This window comes from Callospermophilus lateralis, chromosome 16 (assembly GCF_048772815.1).
Source record: "Callospermophilus lateralis isolate mCalLat2 chromosome 16, mCalLat2.hap1, whole genome shotgun sequence".
NCBI lineage: Eukaryota > Metazoa > Chordata > Mammalia > Rodentia > Sciuridae > Callospermophilus > Callospermophilus lateralis.
This window is the reverse complement of record NC_135320.1, coordinates 51,585,046-51,609,575: the sequence shown is the minus strand read 5'-3', so window position 1 is coordinate 51,609,575 and position 24,530 is coordinate 51,585,046. Positions and strand designations below refer to the sequence as shown.

At 35.7% G+C, this 24,530-nt stretch overlaps 1 protein-coding gene across 3 annotated transcripts in view; it reads right to left on the bottom strand.

Annotated features, from left to right (window-relative positions):
• Dpy19l4 (dpy-19 like 4) overlaps window positions 1-24,530 on the bottom strand; it is a 68,393-nt gene that overhangs the window by 10,118 nt on the left and 33,745 nt on the right. For all 3 annotated transcript variants that reach the window (XM_076836078.1, XM_076836080.1, XM_076836079.1), the window contains 7 exons: window positions 22,715-22,873; window positions 20,930-21,049; window positions 15,045-15,165; window positions 11,151-11,207; window positions 10,003-10,085; window positions 6,710-6,842; window positions 1,754-1,912 (listed from right to left, as the gene is read on the bottom strand). In XM_076836078.1, the coding sequence (XP_076692193.1) occupies window positions 1,754-1,912; window positions 6,710-6,842; window positions 10,003-10,085; window positions 11,151-11,207; window positions 15,045-15,165; window positions 20,930-21,049; window positions 22,715-22,873 (832 nt within the window). The remainder of the gene's footprint in view (window positions 1-1,753; window positions 1,913-6,709; window positions 6,843-10,002; window positions 10,086-11,150; window positions 11,208-15,044; window positions 15,166-20,929; window positions 21,050-22,714; window positions 22,874-24,530) is intronic.

Sequence of the window (24,530 nt, the reverse complement as noted above, 5' to 3'; positions counted from 1 at the left end):
TTCTGATATTATAAAATCATTGAAGAGATTGTGCATTCCTTTGGTTTGAAATTCTGTGCCTTTCTCTATTGCAATAACTCTTAGATTTGGTCTTTTGATGCTGTCCCATAATTCTTGTATGTCTGTTCATGATTTCTTACTGTCTTCACTGTGTGATCAACTTTATTTTCCAGACTGTATACTTTGTCTTCATTATCTGCCGTTCTTTCTTCTAAGTGATCTACTCTTTGGTTATACTTTCTTCTTCTTTTTTTTTTTAATATTTATTTAGTTATTTATTTTTAGTTCTCGGCAGACACAACATCTTCGTTGGCATGTGGTGCTGAGGATCGAACCCGGGCCGCACGCATGCCAGGCGAGCACGCTACCACTTGAGCCACACCCGCAGCCCCAGGTTATACTTTCTATTGAGTTTTTTATTTGATTTACTGTAGCCTTCATTTCAAGAATTTCTGTCTGTTTTTTTTTTTTTTTCCAGAGTGTCTCTCTCTCTCTCTCTCTCTCTCTCTCTCAGTAATCTTTTGCTACCTGTATTTGCTCTCTTATCTCTTTTTTGGAGTGATCAATTTTTGCCTGTATTTGCTCATTTAGGTCATTCTTTAATTCCTCCCTTGTCTTTTCATGTTGTCTGTGTATCTTCTTTTCTTGCAGTGTGGATCTGAGATATTACAGTTTCTTCCCTATATTCTTGTAGTACCCATGCAGACTGTCTATACCTCACCTTGATGTTGGGCTTCCAGACCCTGCCGGTGTCCCTTAGTGTATGCTACTCCATCTAAGGTTGGGGGCGGCAATAGCAGAGGTAACTCGAGATAATAGTTAAGTTGCCCCAAGATGGAAGCAATGTCTTATGGAGATGGGGCTGCAAGAGTGGGCCTCACACTCCCTGTGGGATGCCTGCTCTGAGATGCAGCTTCTTGTAGGCCCTGTCTGTTGTTAAAAAGTTAGGGGCTACTGTGTGGGGAAGGCTATGGTGATGAATGCAGTGTCCCAAGATGGAAGTGGGTTAGAGTTAGGATTAGGCTCCCAGGTGGGAGGGGGGCGAATTCGGACCAACCCTGGACCTGAGTCCTGCACAAGTCAGTGTGGACAGATCTGGGCCGGGCCTGACTCCCGCGGTAGTCTGCTAGACTGATGGGGTGGTCCTGTGCCAAAGGCTAGGCTCTGGCGGTGTCTGTGCTGTTGGTGGAGCAATGAACTAGGGCCTACTGTGAGCCTGGGTAATGCACGGGCTGGTATGGGCTCTTTAATTTATTATAATATGTTACAATAAACCCATTATTTAAATCACACTACGGAATCTTTTGTTAACAAATACTGAATAAAACATGCACAAATACAGGCAATGAATAAAGACTGAATATTGGTAATTATTTTTCTTTTTTGCAAAAAGGCCTTACTTTTTCTTTGTACATTGGAAAAAATACTTCAGCTGGATGTGGTAGCATACACCTTATAAGACCAGCAACTTGGGAGACAGGAAAAGACTCCAAACTCAGCTATTTAGTGGGACCCTAAGCAACTTAGCAAGACCCTGTCTCAAAATAAAAAATAAAAAGGGCCAGGGATGTAGCTCAATGTTAAAGCACACCCCGTGTTCAATCCTCAGTAACAAACCCCAAAAACCCCAATATTTCAAACTAATTATAATAAGTGCTCCCATTAAGTCTTAGTTGAGTTCTAAAAATAAAACTTGGAGGTTAAGTTTAAATAAAGTCATTAAAAAAACACAACTTTCTGAATTATTACTTACGTGGCCATTTGCAACATCTAGTAAATCTTTAACCCTACAGCCTCTCATGGTTCCCACTTCATTGCAGATAGCATCTTCCACAATTAGATAATTAGCTTTGTAGGATGTCAGTATTTTATAAATATCTTCAGCAGATCGCTTTGAATAGATTTGGTAAATCTGAAAGAAAATAATTAAAACTGATCTTAAAAGATAAGTAAACTCCTGTTAATCAAAACTATACTAAGCAAGGTATGGTGGTGCATGCCTATAATTCCAGCTGTTTGGGAGGAAGAAGGATCACAAGTTCAAGGCCAGTCTCAGCAGTGAGGCCCTAGGTAACTTAGTTAGAAACTTTATCAAAATAAAAAATACAAAGGACTGGGAATATAGCTCAGTAATAAAGTGTCCCTAGGTTAAATCCCTAGTACCAAAACAAATAAAAAAACAAAAAACTATACAAACTGACCACCTACTGTGTTCTTAGTACTACACAACACTTGGAGAAAATAAAGGTATTTACTATGATTTTATTTCTGCCCTTAAGAAGTTTATACTCTTGTATCATAGTGATCACAATTAAATATAAAACAAATAGTAAAAATAATGTGGTATCTAATTAATTAGAAATCATATGATGTAATTCTGATAACCACCATATACAAAATAAGAAATGTTCACAGATATAAACTTGAAGGGAACATAGAAAATTGAAAAAGTTGTTTAGGGGCACTGATATGAGAGGTAGAACTTTTCTTTTTTAAAGAATGTAATGTTGAGCCAGACACCATGGCACATACCAGTAATCCCAGAACTTTGGAAGCTGAGGGAGGAAGATCATAAGTTCAAAGCCAGTTTCAGCAACTTATCAAGGTCCGAAGCAATCTGGTGTGTGCCAAGCACCAGACCAATAATTTACTTTGTCTCTACAAATATTAACTATTCTGGACATTTCACATAAAAGGAACATTACATATGTATTTCTTTGTGACTAGATTCTTTCACTTAGCACAAGGTTTACAAAATTCATTCATGTTGTAGCATGTATCAGGACTTCATTCCCTTTCAGTGCTAAGTAACATTCATTGCATGGATATCTCACATTTTGCTTATTCAGTCATCAGCTGATAAACATCTGAGTTGCTTCCACCTTTAGGCTATCATGAACAATCGTGTATAATTTTATTGGTGGACATGTTTTCATTACTCTTGGGTATATAACTGGGAATAGAATTACTAGGTCATGTGGTAACTTTTTGAGAATCTGCTAGACATGTTTCCAAAGCAGCTGTACATTTCATATTCCCACCATCAGCGTACAAGGGTTTGGTTCAGAGTTTTCCACATCCTTAACCCTACTTGTCCTTTTGATTTTTAGCTATTCTCTTAGGTCTGAAGTGGTATCTATTTGTGGATTTTATTTGCATTTCCCTGATGGCTACTGAGATTGAGCATCTTTTCATATGCTCATTAGCCATTTGAATTAATTCTTTGGACAAATGCCTACTAAAGTCATTTCCCCATTTATTTATGTACTGGTGCTAGGGATTGAACCCAGGACCTTATGCATGCAAGGCAAGCACTCTACCAACTGAGCTAAATTCTCAACCCTCCCCTAGTGGGCTATCTTTTTATTACTGAGTTGTAACAGGGCCTTAAATTTTTTATTAATCTGTATCAGAGTTTTTTATACTCATTTTATGCATGACACAGACACAAGAAAGTAAAAAAATAATTTGTCACACAATGCCAAGCAAGGATGCTTAAGATTCATGTTCTGATTCCATGGCATTTATTTATTCTTTAATTTAAAAAATATTTTTATTTTTAGATGATCACAATAACTTTATTTTGTTTATTTATTTTTATGTGGTGCTGGTGATGGAACCCAAAGCCTCACAGGTGCTAGACAAATGCTTTACCATTGAGCCACAACCCCAGCCTGATTCCATAGCATTTTAATTACAACTCTGCCAACCCTATTAGTATCACATGCTATTTGTCCTGAAAAATACTGAAATTTGAAGTTGTGATTAAAAAAGATTCCAATTTGTTTGCAGAATACTCAATAGCTGCCTACTATGTCTCATGGCTGCTGGCTGTCTAGCACCTTTCAGGTCCAATATCCATGGATGTTTGTGCTATACAAAATGCTAATACATCAAAAGAAATTGGTCATTCATTGTGCTGTGAATAAGTTATAATGGGAATGATTCTATCTTACCCAGCTTATGTCTGATAGTTTACAAACATTTGTATTTATTTTATATACATATTTATTTTATTTGAGTTTAGGAAACTAAAACAGACTACCATGGCATTAAAAAAAAACTACTGTGGCAAGCTACAATCCAAGCTACTCAGGAAGCTGAAACAGGAGGACTGAAAGCTCAAGGCCAGCCTAAGTAACTCAGTGAGACTTTGTCTCAAAATAAAATATTTTAAAAAGGCTGGGGTGTAGATCAGTAGTATATGCCTAACATGTGCTAGGCCCTGGATTCACTCCCTTATACTGTACAAATCAAGCTAAACAAAACAAAAAAAAGAAGGAAAAAAAAAAACACGACTGTGTAATAGCAATATTATCACTAATAGCCTAGAGCAGAGTTTTTTCAACCTTAGCATTGCAGACATTTCCGGCCAGACAGTTCTTTGAGACAGGAGGGAAGTTGCTCTACACATTGTAGGATGTTTACCAGCCTAACCAGTCTCTACCTGTTAGATGTCTATAGAACCACCCCACACTTCCAGTTCTGACAATTGAAAGTGTCTCCAGACACTGCCAAATGTCCCATAGGGAATTATACAAAGATTAGTCATATACTATAAATTAGAGATAATATCTAATCTAAACGATATGATTTCATTTATGATGTTCTATTTGGATTTTGATTAAACATTAAATGTATTTAGCACCTGCTATGTACCAGATATTATAGAGAAAGGCAAAAGTTTGGAAAGAAATAAATATAAAAACAAAACAAAATCCATGGTTGTTATTCTCAGAGCCAAGTTCCATTAAACTTAAAACGCTAAAATGTTAAATTTAACTCTGAATTACAAGTAACTCTGAAATTCTGTTTTAGGAATAAGTACTATCAAAAGCAAAAGCAAAAATATAGAGTTTTGTTTTTTTTTTAAGTCTACAAAAACTAAAGTTCAGGAATATGCTCTCTATTCTGCCTAAACATTTCTACATCTTTGAAGCACAGAAAATACTAATCAGAAATAGCTATTGCCTCTCAAGTAAATCACCCTCAGGTAGACATCATCTTTGATCTTTCCTGCACCTGTTTCAATTTGCTTTCTCAGCTGTGACCATAATTAACTCTCTAAAACAGCCCAACTCAGAATTTTATTTTCTAATTTCATGGCCATATACATTTTTGGACTTGTGCCAGGTATAGCGGGGCATATCCCAGTGATTCTGGAGGCTGAGGCAGGATATCACAAGTTCAAGGCCAGAATCAGCAACTATGGAAAGCCTAGGCAAATTAGTGAGACCTTGTCTCAAAATAAAAAATAAAAAGGATTAGGAATGTGGTTTAGTGGTCAAGCACCCCTGTGTTCAATCCTCACTACAAAAAAAAAAAAAAAAAAAAAAAAAATTCTTCGCTTGTACTGGTTTTTCAGCCTGGAATCATAAGGATTCCTTTTCCAAACAAGTTTCTACTCAATCTTCCAGGTTCACATCAAGGCAAATGACCTTTATGATAAATTCTTAAGATTTCTATAGGCAGAACTGATTGCTTCTGCTTTTGAACTCCTGTTTGTAATTTGTGTACATGTACATACATGCATGTATATACAATTACAATTTAATAGTACATAACAAAAGCAAACTTTTAACAACGACACATCATCTCATTTAATTCTCACAAATAGGAGGTGAAAACTAATATTATTTCCATATTCAGTAGCATATACAAGGTTCCAAAGCCAAATATGTGGGAGAACGAGCTTTTGAGTCCAATTCTAATTTCACATTCTGTATTCTTACCCTCTAAATTGCTTATACTTCTTCTTTAGTACTTATAAACTATATGAAATTTTCTCAAACTGAAAAACAGAATATTGGAAATCCAGGTTCAGTTTCAGATATAAAGTTGTCATTTATAACAGACATTCAAAACAATATATGCTCCCAAGGGGAGAGAGGAGGGAAGAAAAAGAAGAAATACTGGGAAATAATACTGGCCAATTTATACTGTTATATTATGTGTATGCATAAATATGTAAAAACAAATCTCACCATTATGTACAACTATAATGCAACAATATGCAAAAAGTACATTCTTTAAACTACGATTAAAGATTAGATGCCATTCTAATATTATATTGAATTATTAATAAAAGCCCATACCAAAAAAATGAATTAGTTTTTTATAATCAGTAATAAAATTTTGGCTTGGGGAAACAAAATATTTCAAGATATTGACAGCTTACCTTCAATAGACACACACACATATACGTATTTGGTGCTAGGGAGTGAACCCAGGGGCACTTCACTACTGATCTACATCCCTATTTATTTTTAATTTTGAGAGAGGGTCTAATTTTAAGTTGCTTGGGGCCTTGCTAAATTACTGAGGCTAGCCTTGAACTTGCAATCCTCCTGTCTCTCTAGTTGCTGGGATCACAGGTGTGTACCACCATACCCAGAGAGAGAACAAAGATATTTTCAAAAATAAGTTTCCCTTTCTGAAATACTATATGCCAGTTCCCTTAATATTTGGGGGTAAAATGAATGTTTTTCCTGGAAACATCAATAGTGTTGATAAAATAAATAATTTAATATTGGGTTTCCTCGAGGTTAAAAAAATGTATTATACATCTTTTAAAAACTAAAGCTAATTAACTCTTCTAAAATTATTTGGATTTTCCTAGTTAACTAAGAACATATGCATCACTATTGAAGCTATTTAAAATATAGATTGTTGTAAAAAAGACCCAAATATCAAATTTAAAATGTCTTACATTTTCATTTCTTTTGAGGAGATCGTCATCATTATAAAGAGGCAAGCTTGTCACCATCCATCCAGTGCATAATTTAATTGCACCCATTAACTGTGGACTCCCTGCAAACACAGCTGCAATTGGAGCTTGCCTTCTGCAAAGAACCAAAAGATTCACACAATGAAAGGTAAGTATACTATTAAGTTCACCAGTTTACAACTCTGAAATACAAAGTAACTTACAATGTATAACACTAAAATTTCTCTATCAGTTTTCATTTATGAATTCATTAAAAAGAAAGACTCAGCACTTACAATATGCCAAGCACTGTTTTGAATACTTAAATATAGAAGTTTTTTTAAAAAAAAAAAAGGGAGAAGGAGGAGACAATAAAAATAAAGTTATGTCACATGGCAATAATGCTATAAAAGATAATCCAGAATGGATAATGATAAGAATATACTAAACTAGAATTTATAGTGGTAACACTATAAATTCTCAAATTCATCTTTTGCAAACATTAACCACCACAACACAACTCCTTTCAGATTAATTTACACTCCTACACTTTTCTCTGTTTTTACCCTACATGATTCCAGGTAACATATGTAGGACCTCTCTAACCTGAATCATCATCTAAAGGCCCAGACAGATGCTACTTACAAGGTGGGAAACCTACAAACAGGTCCTAAATGCATGCATCTATATATATTTGCAGTGCTGGGTATCAAACCTAGGGCCTCACACCTGGTAGACAAGTGGTCTACCACTGAGCTGTACCCTCCAGCCCTCCCTTCACTTATTTATTCACTTCATGTATTCAATGTTCAGCACCTACCCATGTCTAAGCGTAGTATCAATTCTGAAAATAAAGAAATGGAACCTTGTCACTGTGCTCAGGGAGCGCTCATTAGTGAGGAAATACATACAAGACAAAACAATTACACCACAAAAAAACATCCAACTGTCCAGGCCATTGTTATATTTTTGAAAATATTACAATAAATCACATACATCAATGTATCAATGTTGACTTTTTTGTTAATGATAGCACCACTTTTTTGTTAATGATAGTACAGTCAGTGCACCCTCATAGTAATCACAATTCACAAAAAGTATTAATTAGCAATAGTTAAGGGTGATTTAAAGAAAACAATTCTTTACCAGGCACACAGCTATAAACCAGAAGTTTGGGAGGTTAAGACAGGAGAACAGTTAAAATCCAGTTAAATCCAAGTTAAAATCCAGCCTCAGCAACTCAGCAAGACCCTAAGCAACTTAGTGAGACTCTGTCTCTAAATAAAATACAAAAAACGACTGAGGATGTGGCTCAGTGGTTAAGCACTCCTGGGTTCAGTCCCCAGTACCAAAAGGAAAAAAGAAAATTTTTATATATTTTTATATATACAAGGAAGATCTTTACAGTAAAGACATTATAAAGACCTAGTCTCATATCTACATACTTATTCTATAAGCTGATTCCTTATTTCTAGAAACATCTTTTGTCTTTATTCTTCATATTTTCCTGGTCTTTTTCAGTATTTCATTCCTTTTTGATATTTTTATTTCTTTGTTTACATCTTTAATAATTTCAATGTAATTATCTTATAGCTTCTAACCATGGGATAGGCTGATTACAAAAACGGACATAACAAATCCTCTTCTTATAGCCATGATCATAAAGGGAATGCTGGTCTTGATCATGTAATTTGCTTTAGCCAATTAGAAAATAACAAACACAATGTACATACAGATTTAAAACACATTTGACATTAAAAATTGCCCTCTCTTTTTGTTCTTGGTAACTCTACAACTACTATCTTATGAACAAACTCATCCTAATACACTAGACATATGGACAAATTAATTTAATCCCTTCACCTAGTCAACACCAGATATGTGAAAGAGTTCACACCAGGTTATCCAGTTCCACCTGAGCTGGCCCAGACCAGGAGAAACCTCTCCGAAAACTGTGCCAAATAATAAATGTTTACTGCTTATAAGCCAAGAAGTTTTGTGGCAGTCTGATATATAACAAACACTGGATGACACAAATTTCATTTTCAGAAATTGGCAGAGGTCTAATGCTGCTGTTTATCACAAATATTAGCTGATACTTGCTGTGTTGAACTGTTACCTCATGTATTTTGTAATTTTAGAGCTGACCTTCATGCAACTTTATGAAATCCTATGCAGCCTGGGTTTTATTTATCAGATATGCTAGCCAAACCCAGGACCACTTTTTTTTGAACTGGGGAACACTGAGCCCAGGGGTGCTTAACCACTGAACCACATCCCCCTGTCCTTTTATTTATTTATTTATTTTAATTTTGAGACAGGGTCTTGCTAATTTGCTGATACTGGCATTGAACCTGTGATCCTCCTGCCTCAGCTTTCCAAATCCCTGAAAATACAGGGGTGTGTCATGTGTTGCACTTGGCACTCCAGTACCAGTTTTAATGCCAATTTCTTGATTGGGGTTTCCTAGACTAGAAAAGTATAATTTCAAACTATAAGTCCACATGAATTCATATCCACTGTTACAAATTTAGAAAGGAAATTTTTTTGACCAAGAGTTGAAGCCAAGAGAGAAATACTTTCTTATCTTTTTCTATTACTTGGTGGATATTTTGTGACAGCATAACCTTTTAAAAGTCCCTGGGTTATATATAAATGTGTTCAGTGGGGGTCTCAGTTCCAATTCTCTGCTTCTAGAGGCCAAGACCACACCACCTGTTCTGCTTAGGCATTAAAATATAAATCCCTTGGTACTAAGACTGGCAATCAACTGTTCATTCACCTCTAGTCAACAATAAAAGAAGCATTTTCTTTTTTGTTTTAAAGAGAGTGTGAGAGAGAGAGAGAGAGAAAGAGAAAGAGAATTTTAATATTTATTTTTTATTTTTTGGCGGACACAACATCTTTTTTGGTATGTGGTGCTGAGGATCGAACCCGGGCCGCACGCATGCCAGGCGAGCGAGCTACCACTTGAGCCACATCCCCAGCCCAAGAAGCATTTTCTTGATGCTTCTAAACATTCCTTTTTATTTCATATTTCTAGGTGTTTGATGTTAGAAGTCTCTAATCTCACTTATCAACGTCATATTTTCAAGTCCACAGAAGTCAGTTTCATTAGAAAATAGAATCACAAAGTTCAGTCAACACTAAGTATGCCTAAAAATCATGGTGATAAAATTGCTGAGTTTTATGAGAAATTGGAAAAGTATTAATTCATTATTTCCCTTGAATCCATTAGATAGCATGCAATAATTAGTTAATAGTTTAACAACAGTCTTGGATAGTTCAAATCTTACTTTATCCAGGTCATAAGTTCCACTGTATCTGGGTCATAGAATTCCTGTAGTTCCGTTAATTCTGTCATTAATCTTGGAAAGAACTAAAATGCAAAACAAATCCCCAAAAGATGTAAGTAATTAGAAAGTTTAGAATTTCTCCAAAGTATCTCAAAAGACTAAAAGAGTTAATTTGAGGCAAATAATACAATAATGTTTTCATGACAAAAATGTCATTGATCTCTTTGCTTTCTTTCAGTGGCCTGCTCATTCTTCTCAATCCAAATAATAATCTTATGGTTGATGCACTGCCTAGACTTAATAAATAATTTTATCAATATAAAACAATTAATCATCAGTTCTGTATTTCATGCACACATACTAAACAAGTGAACAAATTTTACTAATAAAACTTGTAAGTTTACTGGCAAGTAGTTTCATTTACATTATGATAAACCAAAGAATTTATATTATATTATAGATATTAAAATGAAGCAAATATTTTTAAACATTAAGACCTATTTTTCAGCAATTTCCTTTGCCAATTAGATATTGAATTTACAATCTTATTAGACTACAAAAAACAATATCACATGGCATTCTAAAAATGTAGTGGGTCTTCTGTTATAACTTTAAAAAAAAAAAGCATTAGTAACAACATCACACTTTGTTGTAATAGTTTTTTATTTATTTATTTTTTGGTGGGGGGGGGGGTATCAGGGATTTAACCCAGGGGCCCTATAACACTGAGCTATACCCCCAGTTCTTATTTTTTATTTTGAAACAGGGTCTCCCTAAGTTTTGTAGGACTTCATTAAGTTGCTGAGGCTGACCTTGAACTTGTGATCCTCCTGCCTTGTCTCTCCAGTTGCTGGGATTACTGGCGTTTACCACCATGTCCGGCTTAGAATAGTATTCTTGATAAAAATTTCCTACACACATATATAAATTTATCATTACCAGCCAGGCACAGTGGTGCATGTCTGTAATTCCAGCAGTTTGGGAGGCTGAGGCAGGAGGATTATAAGTTCAAAGCCCACCTTGCAACTCAGCAAGGCCACAAGCAACTTAGTCAGACCCTGTCTCAAAATTTAAAAAAATAAATAAATGAAAAAAAAAAAAAACATTATCTTGTACATTTCAGTAATTTAAGCTTCTGGTTTTCTTACCTCTTTCCATAAACTGAGACCTATTATAGTGGGCACAGCCATACTCAGAATAAGAGCCTGAAATATCAAAGCAAAAAGGGTTATAGGTAAATATGAGTATACTTTAGAGATACTAGCAATGACTCCATGATCAACTGAATATCCTTTTAGTTATAAAAATTCCAATAATAGAAAGTGAAGCCAGTATAGAATTGAGTTCAAAAAGTGAGATGAGGGATAATTAAAGAGTTTCAAACACTAACCAGGAGGTAAAGTGAGACACACATATTTACTACATAAATTTATAGCAGAGCATCAAAAAAGTAATGTTCATAATATTTCAAATAGCCAATCAATATTTGAAAATTTGTCAGGGACTTATGCCATTAAGAGTCTGAAAATAATTCTGAATTGCTATATGAAAAGCTAACAACAACAATAAGAAGACAATGAGCCAGGCAAGGTGGCATGTGCCTGTAATCCCAGCAATTTGGGAAGCTGACGCAGGTGGATCACAAATTTGAGGCCAGCCTCAGCAACTTAGCAAGGACCTAAGCAACTCAGTGAGACCCTTTTTCAAAAAAAAGCAGGGGCTGGACTGGGGATGTAGCTCAGTGTTAAAAAGCCCCAGTATGGGGGAAAGTAACAAAAAATAGCTAATAAATATACTAGTATGTTGAAATAAGAATATGTAAATTCTGGGAATAAGACTGGTAGAATATTATTTTTTGGGGGGGGGAGGATTGGGTATCAGGAATTGAACTCAAGATCACTCAACCACTGAGCCACAATCCCAGCTCTATTTTTTATTTTATTTAGACACAGGGTTTCACTGAGTTGCTTAGCACCTCCCTTTTGCTGAGGCTGGCTTTGAACTTGTGATCCTCCTGTCTCAGCCTCCTGAGCTGCTGGGATTACAGGTATGCACTTGGCTAACATGTACCTGGCTAACATGATTATTATTAAACATAACTCATCTTCCTGCCAAAACCAGTTCTTCCTACTGTCCCTTGTCTATTGTTAACCTAATGAAAATGATCCACAATCATACAAACCAGAAACCTAGAAAATACCATCATTTCTACCTTTTATGGGGGGGGGGCATAAGGGTACCAGGGATTTAACCCAGGGTGCTTTACTAGTGAGCCACATCCCCAGACCTTTTTTTTTTGGTACCAGGGACTCAGGGGCACTCAACCACTGAGCCATATGCCTAGCTTTATTTTGTATTTTGTTTAGAGATAGGGTCTCAATGAGTTGCTTAGGGTCTTGCCCTTGCTGAGACTGGCTTTGAACTCTCAGCCTTCTGATCCACTGAGAATTCGGATGTGTGCCATAGCACCTGGCTCCCAGACCTTTTTATTCTTAATTTTTGAGCAGGGTCTCATTAAAATTGCTTAAGGGCCTTGCTAAAATTCCTGAGGCTGGCCTTGAACTTGCAATCCTGCCACAGCTTCCTGAACTGCTAGTATTATAGGTTTGTACCACCTTCCCCAGCTCATTCCCCCAATATTTAATCAAGCACTGAGTCTTATTAATCTTTTTCTAACTGCTTTTTTTTCATTCTAATATAGCACAGTATTTTTTCTTTTGTCAATGTGGCAAGAGTGTTAATCAAGCAGGCTTTTGTTTGACATTACTGCTTAAACCCAGGGGCACTTTACCACTGAACTATATCACTCGCCCTTTTTATTTATTTATTTTAAATTTTAAGTTGCTAGGGCCTTGCTAAATTGCTAAGGCTGGCCTCAAATTTGTGAGCCTCCTGTCTCAGTCTCATGAGTTGCTAGGATTATAGACATGCACTACTGTAACAAGCTCTCAAATAGGTTTTGGAGTCCAAATAAACCTGGATGTGAATGTTATGTGATGTTTATTTATGGTTTTCACATATAAAAGCTATATTATCTTAAACAAGTTATTTAAACAATTTAAGCTTAGTGTCTTTTTCTTCAGAGATAACAAAACTTAATACTGAATACCACATGAAATGCTTCAAAACAGAATCTGACACATAGTGAACTTTCAATAAATTGATACCTGTGTTACTTTCATCTACATGGCCTTTAAGCCTATCCTTAAAGAATTTGAAGAGTGAGCTAAGAGAAAATAGTTTGATTCTTATTCCTTATGAGACATAAAAGTCTCAATGCCAGGCTGGGGATATAGTTCAGTTGGTAGAATGCTTGCCTCACATGGATAAGTCAATCCCCAGCATCTCACACACACACACACACACACACACACACACACAAAATAAATAAATAAATAAAATCGCAATGCCTTTCTACTGCCCATTAAAGACCAAGTTCTATTATATGATAATGGAGGCCACCATAACCTAATCATTTTTAAAATATTTATTTATTTTTTAGTTGTAGGTGGACACAATTCCTTTATTTTATTTTTATGTGGTGCTAAGGATCGAACCCAATACCTCACGTGCACTAGGCAAGCACTCTACCACTGAGCCACAACCCCAGCCCATAACCTCATCATTTGACCACACTTATACTTCATGCTTTGTGCCAATAAGACTAACTTTTTTGCCCATTTATTTCTTTTGATTGCATCATGTTCTGTTAGGGGAGATGTTAGGGTCATAAACAAGCCAAGATGGCGCCTGGCACTTTGCCAGAGGGAGTGGTTTGAGAAGTAACGCCAGTGAGCCATTAAGATGATAGAGATTCCTTAATGACTGACTGCTGTGTCTAGATTACGTCAATTAAGTTAAGCTGTGTAATCATTAAGACGATGATTCCTTATTGGTTGACTGCTACCTAGTTTATGTTAATTAAGAACAAGCTGTGTATTTAGTTATGTATATATACCCCTACTATCCTACAATAAAGGGCTCCGCTCCCGCTGTATCAACCTTCACAAATTCTTGTCACTCCAGCCCCCCTCACTCCCACCCACCCTAGTTTGCCCAGCAGACTGCGGCAATGTTCTTTTACCTTTTTCTGTTTATTCCTTTCACCATGAATACCTTTTTTTTTTCTTCATTTGCTTCATAACTCATCATCTTTCAAATTTCAAATTGGAAAGTCACCTTTGAATCCCTAAAAATAAATAAACAACCCTTCTCTATGTTCTAATAGCACCCTAGGAATACTTTTTTTGTGTGATGCTGGGGAAAGAATCAAAAGCCTCAAGTTAACTATGTTTTATCTTTATTTCTTTTGACAAGCATATAGCAGGCACAATGAAAATGTTTCAGTACAGCAAAAAACATACCATAGTTCTAAATCAAACCAAAAAAGATCTTATAAAAATTAAAGGTGGGTATGGTGGTGCACACCTGTAGTTCAGCTTTTGAGAGGCTAAGGAAAATTAATTGATCCCAAGAGTTTAGAGCCAATCTAGGCAACCCAGCAAGACCCTCTTAAAAATAAAATAAAGACCACCACCACATTACCTTTAATTTTTTAATTTTTTTTAAGCAGGGCAGCTACTTGGAAAGTTGAGGCCAGCCTGGGCAAAACTGTCTCCAAAAAAAAAAAAGGCTAAGGATGTAGGGTAAAGTGCTTGCCTAATATATGTGAGGCTCTGAGTTCAATCCTAATACCACAAAAATAAATAAATTAATAAATTTAAAAACTTTAATTAATTTCAGCTCAAGAGCAGTTAGGGAAAAAAAATAGATAAAAATAATTCCTTATGGTTTCTCATAATACTGATTCACTTATATTTTTACCTTATATTTTTAAGTTGTATAGACTGAAATGCATTGATTTTACAATCAGAAATTATACAAAAATGTTTTTCATAGAACCTGTTCTTCTACCTGGAAGTCACTGCGTGACTTATTCAGACTATATTGGATTGTATTCAATATGGTTTCTATTTATTAGCATTTGATATTACATAACTGGAAAAGAAACAAGTATTTAACACAAAGAAACAATGGCTCACCAACAATATTGGGTGTATAGTTCTTAATCGAAGCCACTTGAAAAGTGTCATCCAAAGTTCAGGGGAACATACACCAAATGCTGCTAACATGCACACATAAGGAGTCCAAATATATTTCAGGCTAGAAAAAATAAAAAAGAGTAATACATAAGGCATCCCATAACCATCATTATCTGACTTTTCTAAGTTCTTTCCTATTACAACAAAAATACCAAAACATTAAGGGAGAATGAAAAAACTTAGTCGGCACAGATGTTATGGCACACATCTATAATTCCAGCAACTTCGAAGGCTGAGGCAGAAAGATCTCAAGGCCGGGCTCAGCAACTTAGTGAGGCCCTAGGCAACTTAGTGAGACTCTTACTCAAAATAACAAAAATAAAAAGGGTAGAGGATGTAGCTTGGTGGTAAAGAAACCTTGGGTTCAATTCCCAGTGCCAAGATAAGAAAAAAAAAAATTGTTAAAAACGATGGACATTATTTATTTATTTATATGTGGTGCTGAGAATTAAACCCAGTGCCTCACACATGATAGACAAGTGCTCTACCACTGAGCCATAACCCCAGCACAGAAAAAAAAATTACCAATAGATTGTTACCCAATTCTTACAAAATAAAATATGAGTTACCAAATGAGGATAAAATAAAAGCATTCACATTGATGCAGGTATAGCAAGATTGTACTCTTAGAGAGAATATAACTCTTTTCAGAATGAAATTCACCAGAACTTATTGAAAATTTAAAGTAATCTAAGATAAGCAATGCCATTTCTGTAATTTAGCCTACAGACATACTAGTATAACTATATAAAGATATTATGCAACTGTCTTAATTATAGCATATGCTATTTTTTAATAGAAAATTTAGAAAAATCCTGTGTCCTTGAATAGATATAAATAATAAAATACAAAATAAAAATCTTCATGTATAGTGTTCCCTAGTTTTTTGCTTTTCCTTTTTTTTTTTTCCCCCCTGGTACCAGGGATTAAACCCAAGTGTGCTTAACCACCAGGCCACATCCTCAGCTCCTCTTTTTTCTTAAAATATATTTATTTTTTAGTTGTAGTTGAACACAATACCTTTATTTTACTTATTTATTTTTATGTGGTGCTGAGAATTGAACCCAGGACCTTGCACGTGCTAGGCAAATGCTCTACTGCTGAGCCAAAACCCCAGCCCTCCTCAGCCCTTTTTATATTTTATTAGAGATAGGGTCTGAGTTGCTTAGGGCCTACTAAATTGCTGAGGCTGTGTTTGAACTCACAATCCTTCTGCCTCAGCCTCCCAAGTTACTGGGATTATAGGTGTGCACCACTGCACCTGCACCTGGTTTTCTTTTTCTTTTGTTAAATGTGGATATATGATATAATGTCTGGAAAGTAGGATGTTATTTTTTAACTTCATATATATATTCTTTATATATATATATGAAGAATATATATATTCTTTTTTTTATTTATTTTTTAGTTGTAGGTGGACATAATATCTTTATTCTATCTTTATGTGGTACTGAGGTTTAAACCCAGTGCCTCATGTGTGCTAGGCAAGCACTCTATCACTGAGCCACAACCCCAGCTCCTAACTTCATATATTTCTATATTATATATATTTCTATATTATTCTATATTTATTATAATCTATTTGCTACTTTTGAGATTAATTTTTTAAAAAGCAAGGCTCTGTACTGGCTGTGGTGGTATATGCCTATAATCCCAGCTACTCGGGGGGATGAAACAGGAGGATCACAAGTTTGAAGTTAGCCTTGATAACTAAGCAAGACCTTGTCTCAAAATAAAAAAATAAAAAGGGCTGAGGCTATATCTCAGTCTGAGTTGTCTCTAGTACTAAAAACAAAACAAAACCTCCAATGACTTATAATAAGGCTCTTAAATAAAAAAGATTAAAAACAGGTATACACAAAAACGAACTTGAATAAATAAAGGAAAGTATATTATTTTTTGTTGTAAGTGGTAAAGAAAACAAAAAGAGCTGGATGCAGTGGCATACACTGTAATCCCAGCAGCTTGGGAAGCTGAGACAGGAGGATCATGAGTTCAAAGCCAGCCTCAGCAAAAGTGAGGCACTAAGCAACTCAGTGAGACCCTGTCTCTAAATAAAATATAAAATATAGTTGGGGATGTGGCTCAGTGGTTGAGTGCCCCAGAGTTCAATCCCCGGTCCCCCACCTGAACCCCGAAAAGAAAACAAAAAGAGCCTGTCTTCAGAGAAAATAGTAAAAACTGAAGATGGAAGAGGAAGAACTAGAGTATAACTGTGGTAATTAATGCTGAGGAGAACAACCATACCCTTCCATGAAATATTTGTTAGTGTTAAACTCAGATAAGACTAGAAGAATGTGAGGTCAGATATAAAAATCAAATCTCATGGTTTTGTAAAACAGCAAAACTATGAAATAAAAAAATATTCATTTATTTAATAATGAACATTGACTGATCATCTACTGTAAGCTAACCAAAGTAACAGAAAAGAAGACAAAAAAGTCATGGCAATAGCGCTCAAGGAGCTCTTTCTCCAAATGAAATAAAACCAAACAGGGCATGTACAACTATAGTACACCAATTAAAAAATATGAAAAAAAAGAGGAAGCAAATAGGAAATAGATACAAGAAAAATTACATAAAGTCTAGGGTTAGGTAAAAGTGAAATAACTAAATATAGTTTATATAGATAAATATAGTTAAATGAAGGTTCTTTAAAAAACTGAATGCTGAGCTGAAGGTGTAGCTTAATGGTAGAGGACTTGCCTAGCACAAGTGACGTCTGGGTTCAATTCCTCAGTACTGCACACACACAAAAAGTGTCATAACCTAGGCCTTGAGAGAAGTGGCAGACACACATAGAATACGTACAAGTAAAGACAGAAACTGTATTAATTTTCGGTGGGGGAGGGTCAACCAATATCTCCTCCCAACTTCACCACTTCCGAATATATCAACCTGTTCTTCCAGTTAACCAGAATCAATACTAGGGTTGCTTGACGGTAACAGAGGGCACCATTCACGTTGCGTTATATGTATACTACCATCCCCTGGAATACAATACATCTCTGCTCTAAGGATCAGTCCATTGGTGCCAAACCCACTGGTTGATGCCAGCTCCATGGAAGTGAAGGTATCCTTCCCTTCCATACCATTTTATTATAAGAGTAACATTTCTATCTTTTATCTTTACTCTGTCCTCCAATTCAACCAAATGCTAAATGAATCTTTTTCAAACAACTCTAAGATACTTTCTGTTAAAAAATCCTCAGTGTAGCCTAGCATGGTGGCACCTGTAGTCCCAGCTACTTGGGAGACTGAGGCAGGAAGATAACTTGAGTGCCAGAGTTTGGGCCCAAGAGTTTGGGCAACTTGGACAACACAGTGAGACCCATCCCTATTTTTTTTTTTTTTTAAACTAGAAACTTCTAAAGATGGTAACATTTCCCTCTTTCATTTAAAAAAAAAAAGATGAGGGCTGTGGGTATAGCTCAATGGTAGAGCTAGCATGCGAGAGGCTCCAGGTTCAATCTAACATCACAGAAAAAAAAAAAAAGAAACAAGAAAGGGATGAGATATTCTTATATTTACAGATATTACAATATGAGAATAACTAACTCTAATTAATAGGCAAAAAGCCTCATGTATTCTTTCTTTATACTTTTAAAAAATTTTTTAGTTGCAGTGGGACAAAACATCTTTATTTCACTTGTTTATTTTATTTTTTTATGTGGTGCCTAGGATCGAACCCAGGGTCTCACATGTGCGAGGCAAGTGCTCTACCGCTGAGCCACAACTCCAGCCCTCTTTATACTTATTTTCAGGCTTCTTACTGCACTAGAAAAGGATTAACCTTGCCCGAAGAAGAGATATGACTGTTGCCTTCCACTCCTAAGAAGCAACTAACCTCTTGTCTGCTTAGAGTATCTCTGTTTAACTGGGATGTTGGGTTATACCTGAGAGTTTATGCTAACAATGTGATTTATGGTGGGGGCCTTGGGCCACACAGGTAGTCAACCACATTATGTGACAAAGCCTCAATAAAAACTGAACAATGACTCAGCTGAACTTCCTTGATTGACAATATTCTGTGTATAATGCCATGCATTGTTCCTGAGAAAAACAGGCACTGTCTGCACAACTTTACTGGGAGATGACAACTGGTTTTCTGTGCCCTGGTGTCTCCTGGGCACAGAAGTAAGAGTAGATATAGGGACTCCTGAATGCTGCATTTATCCTCTTAGACTGTGAGCTTCTGGAGAAGAGGAATTCCATCTTATATACTTTTATATCTCTCACCATTGCTAAGACTGACTTTTATTGGAAATCTAGAAACTTCTGTTCAGTGAGTATGTTCTTTTTCTCTTCCTGGGAATTGAACCCAGGAGCACTCTACTACTGAGTTATATCCCCAGTCTTTGAGATGGGTCTCACTAAATTGCTGAGGTTGGCCTTGAACTTGTGATACTGTTGCTTCAGTCTCCCAGGCAGCTGGGATTACAGGAATGCACCACTGCACCCTGCTCTTTCAATGTTTTAATTAAATTTATTAACAAGTTGGTGTGATTTTCAATAGGAGCAGGAATAAGAGAAGTTTGAAAATTAAAGATTTAAAAATAGTGTGAGATATGTTCCAAGCAATCAAACCCCTAAATAATTATGATATAACATATATGGATATGAATATAGTCACATGCTGCATAGTGATGTTTTGGTAAATGATGGACTACATGTATGACAGGGGTCCAATAATATTATATCACCTAGAGAAATTATACTAGGCTTAGGCTGTGGGAGCATACTCCATGAAGTCTGCACAATTTAACAATGCATTTCTTAGGATGCACCCAGATATTAAGTGACATATGACTATATATAAATACTGATTTGCCAAAACAAATTTATGAAGGTATGCAGAACATTAATATTATCAAGCAAATAAAATGGAAATATTCTATCTTTCTGGGAACACTGCACACCTGTAATCCCAGCAGCATGGAAGGCTGAGACAGGAGGAGCAAGAGTTCAAAGTCAAGACTCAGGAACAGTGAGGCGCTAAGCAACTCAGTGAGACCCTTTCTCTAAATGAAATACAAAATAGGGCTGGGGATGTGGCTGAGTGATTGAGTGCCCCTGAGTTAAATCCCTGGTACCTCCTTAAAAAAAAAAAAAAAAAAAAAAAGCAATTTTTTTAAAAATAAGGAGAGTAAAAGAATAAAGGAAACAAATAATAACCCTAAAGTCCTCAACAAGTCCTACTGCAAACTCAATGCACTTCAGCCACACTGAGCCCTATGTCATTTCTCCCAACAATGTGCCATGTTCCATCTCACTGCAAAGTTTGTCATACGCTAGTCTCTCTACCTGGAATACTCTTCCCTCTTCTGTTTACCAACTTCACTTTCTTAACTTTCAGGTCTCAGCTCAAGCATCTTTTCCTTAAGAGAGCCTTTCTGATCTCTTTAAACCAAATTCTGTTTTTTCAGCGTTCTCACCTCACCATTTACCTCTTCTTTAATCATTATGATATAATATAAATTTTTAAAAAATATTTATTTTTAGTGTAGATGGACACAAAATCCTTATTTTATTTTATGTGGTGCTGAGGATCGAACCCAGGGTCTCAAACGTGCTAGGCGAGAGCTCTACTGCTGAGCCACAACCCCAGCTCTACCTTGGAACATTCAATGTTTTTGAACACATCAATGAATAATAAAATGTCAGTTCACTATCCCATAAAGATCACCTGTAAACTCCAGTTATATAAGAAAATTTACAAGTTTTAAGTTATTACAAAGTTTTATGAATGTATTTTTGAATGTACCCACTTATTATCATTAGGAAGAACAATCTTCGTAAAAAACAAACAGATAAAGTAAACTTACCCTTCTATAACCATTGCAAGAGAACCCAATAAAATAGTGTGAATTACATGATATATTATTTCTGGTCTTTCTCCAATTCGTCCATCTTCAAGAGTAACAGTTTCTTTCAGGGATTTACCACTATAGAAACGAAATGTTTTTTAATACCTTCAGAATATATATTTGAAAAATCAAAGATACACTATTTATCATAAAGTCATACTTAAAATTTTAAACTTTTCATAATAAAAAAGTATAGGTGGCTGGGTGCAGTGGTGCACACCTATAACGCCAGCAATTTGGGCGGCTGAGGCAGGAGGATCACAAATTCGAAGCTACCATTTGCAACTTAGAGAAACCCAATCTCAAAAAGTAAAAAAAAAAAAAAAAAGCTGGGGATGTAGCTCAGTGATAGAGCATCCCTGGGTTCAATCCCCAGTACCACAAAAAAAAAGAAAAAGAAAAAGAGATGGTCCTTAAAATTTGAAAGTCTATTCTGCTAGTCAAATATCTAGCATATATCTCCAAGTCTTTGCTAATATCTTTTTTTCTAATTTATTTTTTGTTATTGATGGACCTTTATTTTATTCATTTATTTATATGTGGTGTTGAGAATTGAACCCAGTGCCTCACACATGACGCAAGTGCTCAACCACTGAGCCACTACCGTGGCCCTATTAATATCTTTTAGAGCCTAAAGACAACTGACTCTAAGAAGACTGTGGATGAATTTTCAGACTACATATGAGTTTTAAATTCCTTTTCCAAGACAAATTATGACTCACTTAACAATTATTAAGCCAATATAGTTAAATAATATAAATAAGATCTTAAGATCAAGAAATTACATAAAACCTTTCAAATATGATAAACAAATAGTTAAACACTGTAACAATTCAGAAATCACTTAAACTACTAGTTCATTTCAATTAGTAGAAGAAATCATTCTTAGATTCAATAAAACTTGAATAAATTACTAAATGAGTCTATAAAAATTTAACCTATTATTTAAATATTACTCCCATAGGAAACCAGGACTCTACATATCTAAATGTATAAAACTAAACATAAGTTTTTCTGATCAATAATAATGCCCAATGAAGAGAAAATAGAATTGGAAGCTCTAAACCAAATATAGAACTAGAGGGCATGGTAGTACATATCTGAAGTCCCTGCTACTCAGGAGGCTGAGGCAGGAGGATTATTTAACTCCAGGAATTTAAGGCCAGCCTGGACAACACAGGACAACCCCATCTCTTAAGAAAATCAAAAATAACTGGGCTGGGGGATGTGGCTCAAGCGGTAGCGCGCTCGCCTGGCATGCGTGCGGCCCGGGTTCGATCCTCAGCACCACATACAAAGATGTTGTGTCCGCCAATAACTAAAAAATAAATATTAAAAAAAAAAAGAAAATCAAAAATAAAAAGGGTAGGGTCTAGAGCATTCAGAAGGCCTTGGTTTCAATCCCCAGTACTAGAAAATATACACCCGCATACATACAGAAAGGATATTGAAAGTAAATATTTTAGCCAGGCATGGTGGCAAATGCCTACAATCCTAGCAACTTGGAAGGCTGAGGAAGAAGAATGGCAAGTTCAAGGCCAGCCTCAGCAACTTAGCAAGACCCAAAGCAACCTAGTAAGACCCTATCTCAAAATAAAAAATAAAAAGCCTGGGGATGTGGTTCAGAGGTTAAGCACCCTTTAGTTCAACCCCCATTAAATAACTAACTAACCAAATAAATTTAAAAATCTTATATATTTCCATAATATATTAGTAATGGGATTGATTCTTAGAAGAACTTACTTAATTCTCCTAATAATAACTTGTGTCATAGAAAGAAGACAAATTATTAAGACTAAAATATAGAATGGTAATAAAGAAGATTGTGTCAATCGCAAAAAAAAATCTTGAGATGGTGCCTGGAGGGACTCTTGACAGAGGAGCCAATTCATTGTAAAATTCCTATAGAAGACAAAAAGCATGATATTAAAACCTCAATTGTTTAAGGTACTGGATATAAAAGTAATTTTTAAAATCTCAGTAAAAACTAAGACAAAACATATTTATTAAGTTGATTTACTTACAATAGCAAGGTTCCATTTTTTATAAATAAAGATAACACTCATAACCCTCCTCTAGAAAGCACGTACTTTCATCACAACTGCTCCAATAAATGTAAAACTGTTTATTTTTATTACCAAGTAATATAACCATCTCTGAAGCCCAATAAATTCTGGGGGGATTTACGATTTCTATTTTTATCCAGAAGACAACAAAAAATTCAGGTATTAGCTGTCCCCCAAAAGTTCATGTGTGAGACAATGCAAGAAGATACAGGTGAAATGATTGGGTTATGAGAACCTTAACCCACTCAGTGAATTAATTCCTTGATAGGGATTAACTGGTAACTGAAAGCAAGTAGAGTGTGGCTGGAGGAGGTAGGTCACTGGGGGCATGCCTTTGGGGTTTATATTTTGTTGTGGTCAAGAGAGCTCTTTCTCTTTGCTTCCTCGTGTGATGTCCTCAATTGTGTTCCTCTGTCATGCCCTTCTGCCATGATGTTCTGCCTTATCTTAAGCCCAGTCAGTCGTTTATGAATTGAGACCTCTGACATTGTGAGCCCCAAATAAATTTCTCCTCCTCAAATTGTTCTGTCAGGTCTTTTGGTCACAGCAGTGAAGAAGTTGACTAAAACACCAACCTCTATGTCTACACTGACCAATATGACAGCCACTAGCCACAGGAGGCTATGGAACACTTGAGATGTGGCTAATTCAAATTGAGAGATACTTTAAATACAAAAATACTTTGAAGATTTCCAAGAAAACAAAATGCAAAAAAGAACAAAATAACTTAACAACAATTCCTATAGATTATACATTAATATGATATTTTCTATGTGCATTAAAGAAAATACATTATTACAACTTATCACTTGTTTCTTTTACTTTTTTAATATGGCTATTAGAAAATTACAATTATATACATGGTTCATACTGATAAATGTAACTCAACAAGCACCCATTTTAAACAGTGATTTCTATTTAATAAGACAAAAATTTTAAAATTTGAATTATACTCTTTAGAGCTATAAGAATTAAGATAAACTTTTTGACCCTAAGGCTAAGTATGATCAATAACACTCCTAGTTACATGTATTTTTATATGTATCCTTACTTCTAATCCATCTCCAACCTCCAATCCTCAATTCCTAAATGAAGTGATTTTAGGAGTGCTCAATGGACTGAAAATGCCTACACTTCACAAATCACTGAATTTAGGATAGAAGTTTAAAGTTTAACAATGTATCAGATACAGCTGTCTTTTTTTTTTTTTTTTTTTTTTTTTTGGTGTCGGGGATTAAACCCAGGGGCACTTAGCCACTGAAACACAATCCCAGCCCTCCCTCCCAGGGCCTCGCACACGCCAGGCAAGCGCTCTACTGCTCAGCCACAACCCTAGTCCCCCTTTTTGTTTGTTATTTTGAGACAGGGTCTTGGTAAGCTGCTGAGAGTCTTACTAAATTGCTGAGGCTGGCCTCAAACTTGCAATCCTCTTGCCTTGGCCTCCCTAGCTGCTGGGATTACAGGCATGCATCACAGTGCCCAGTTTAGACACA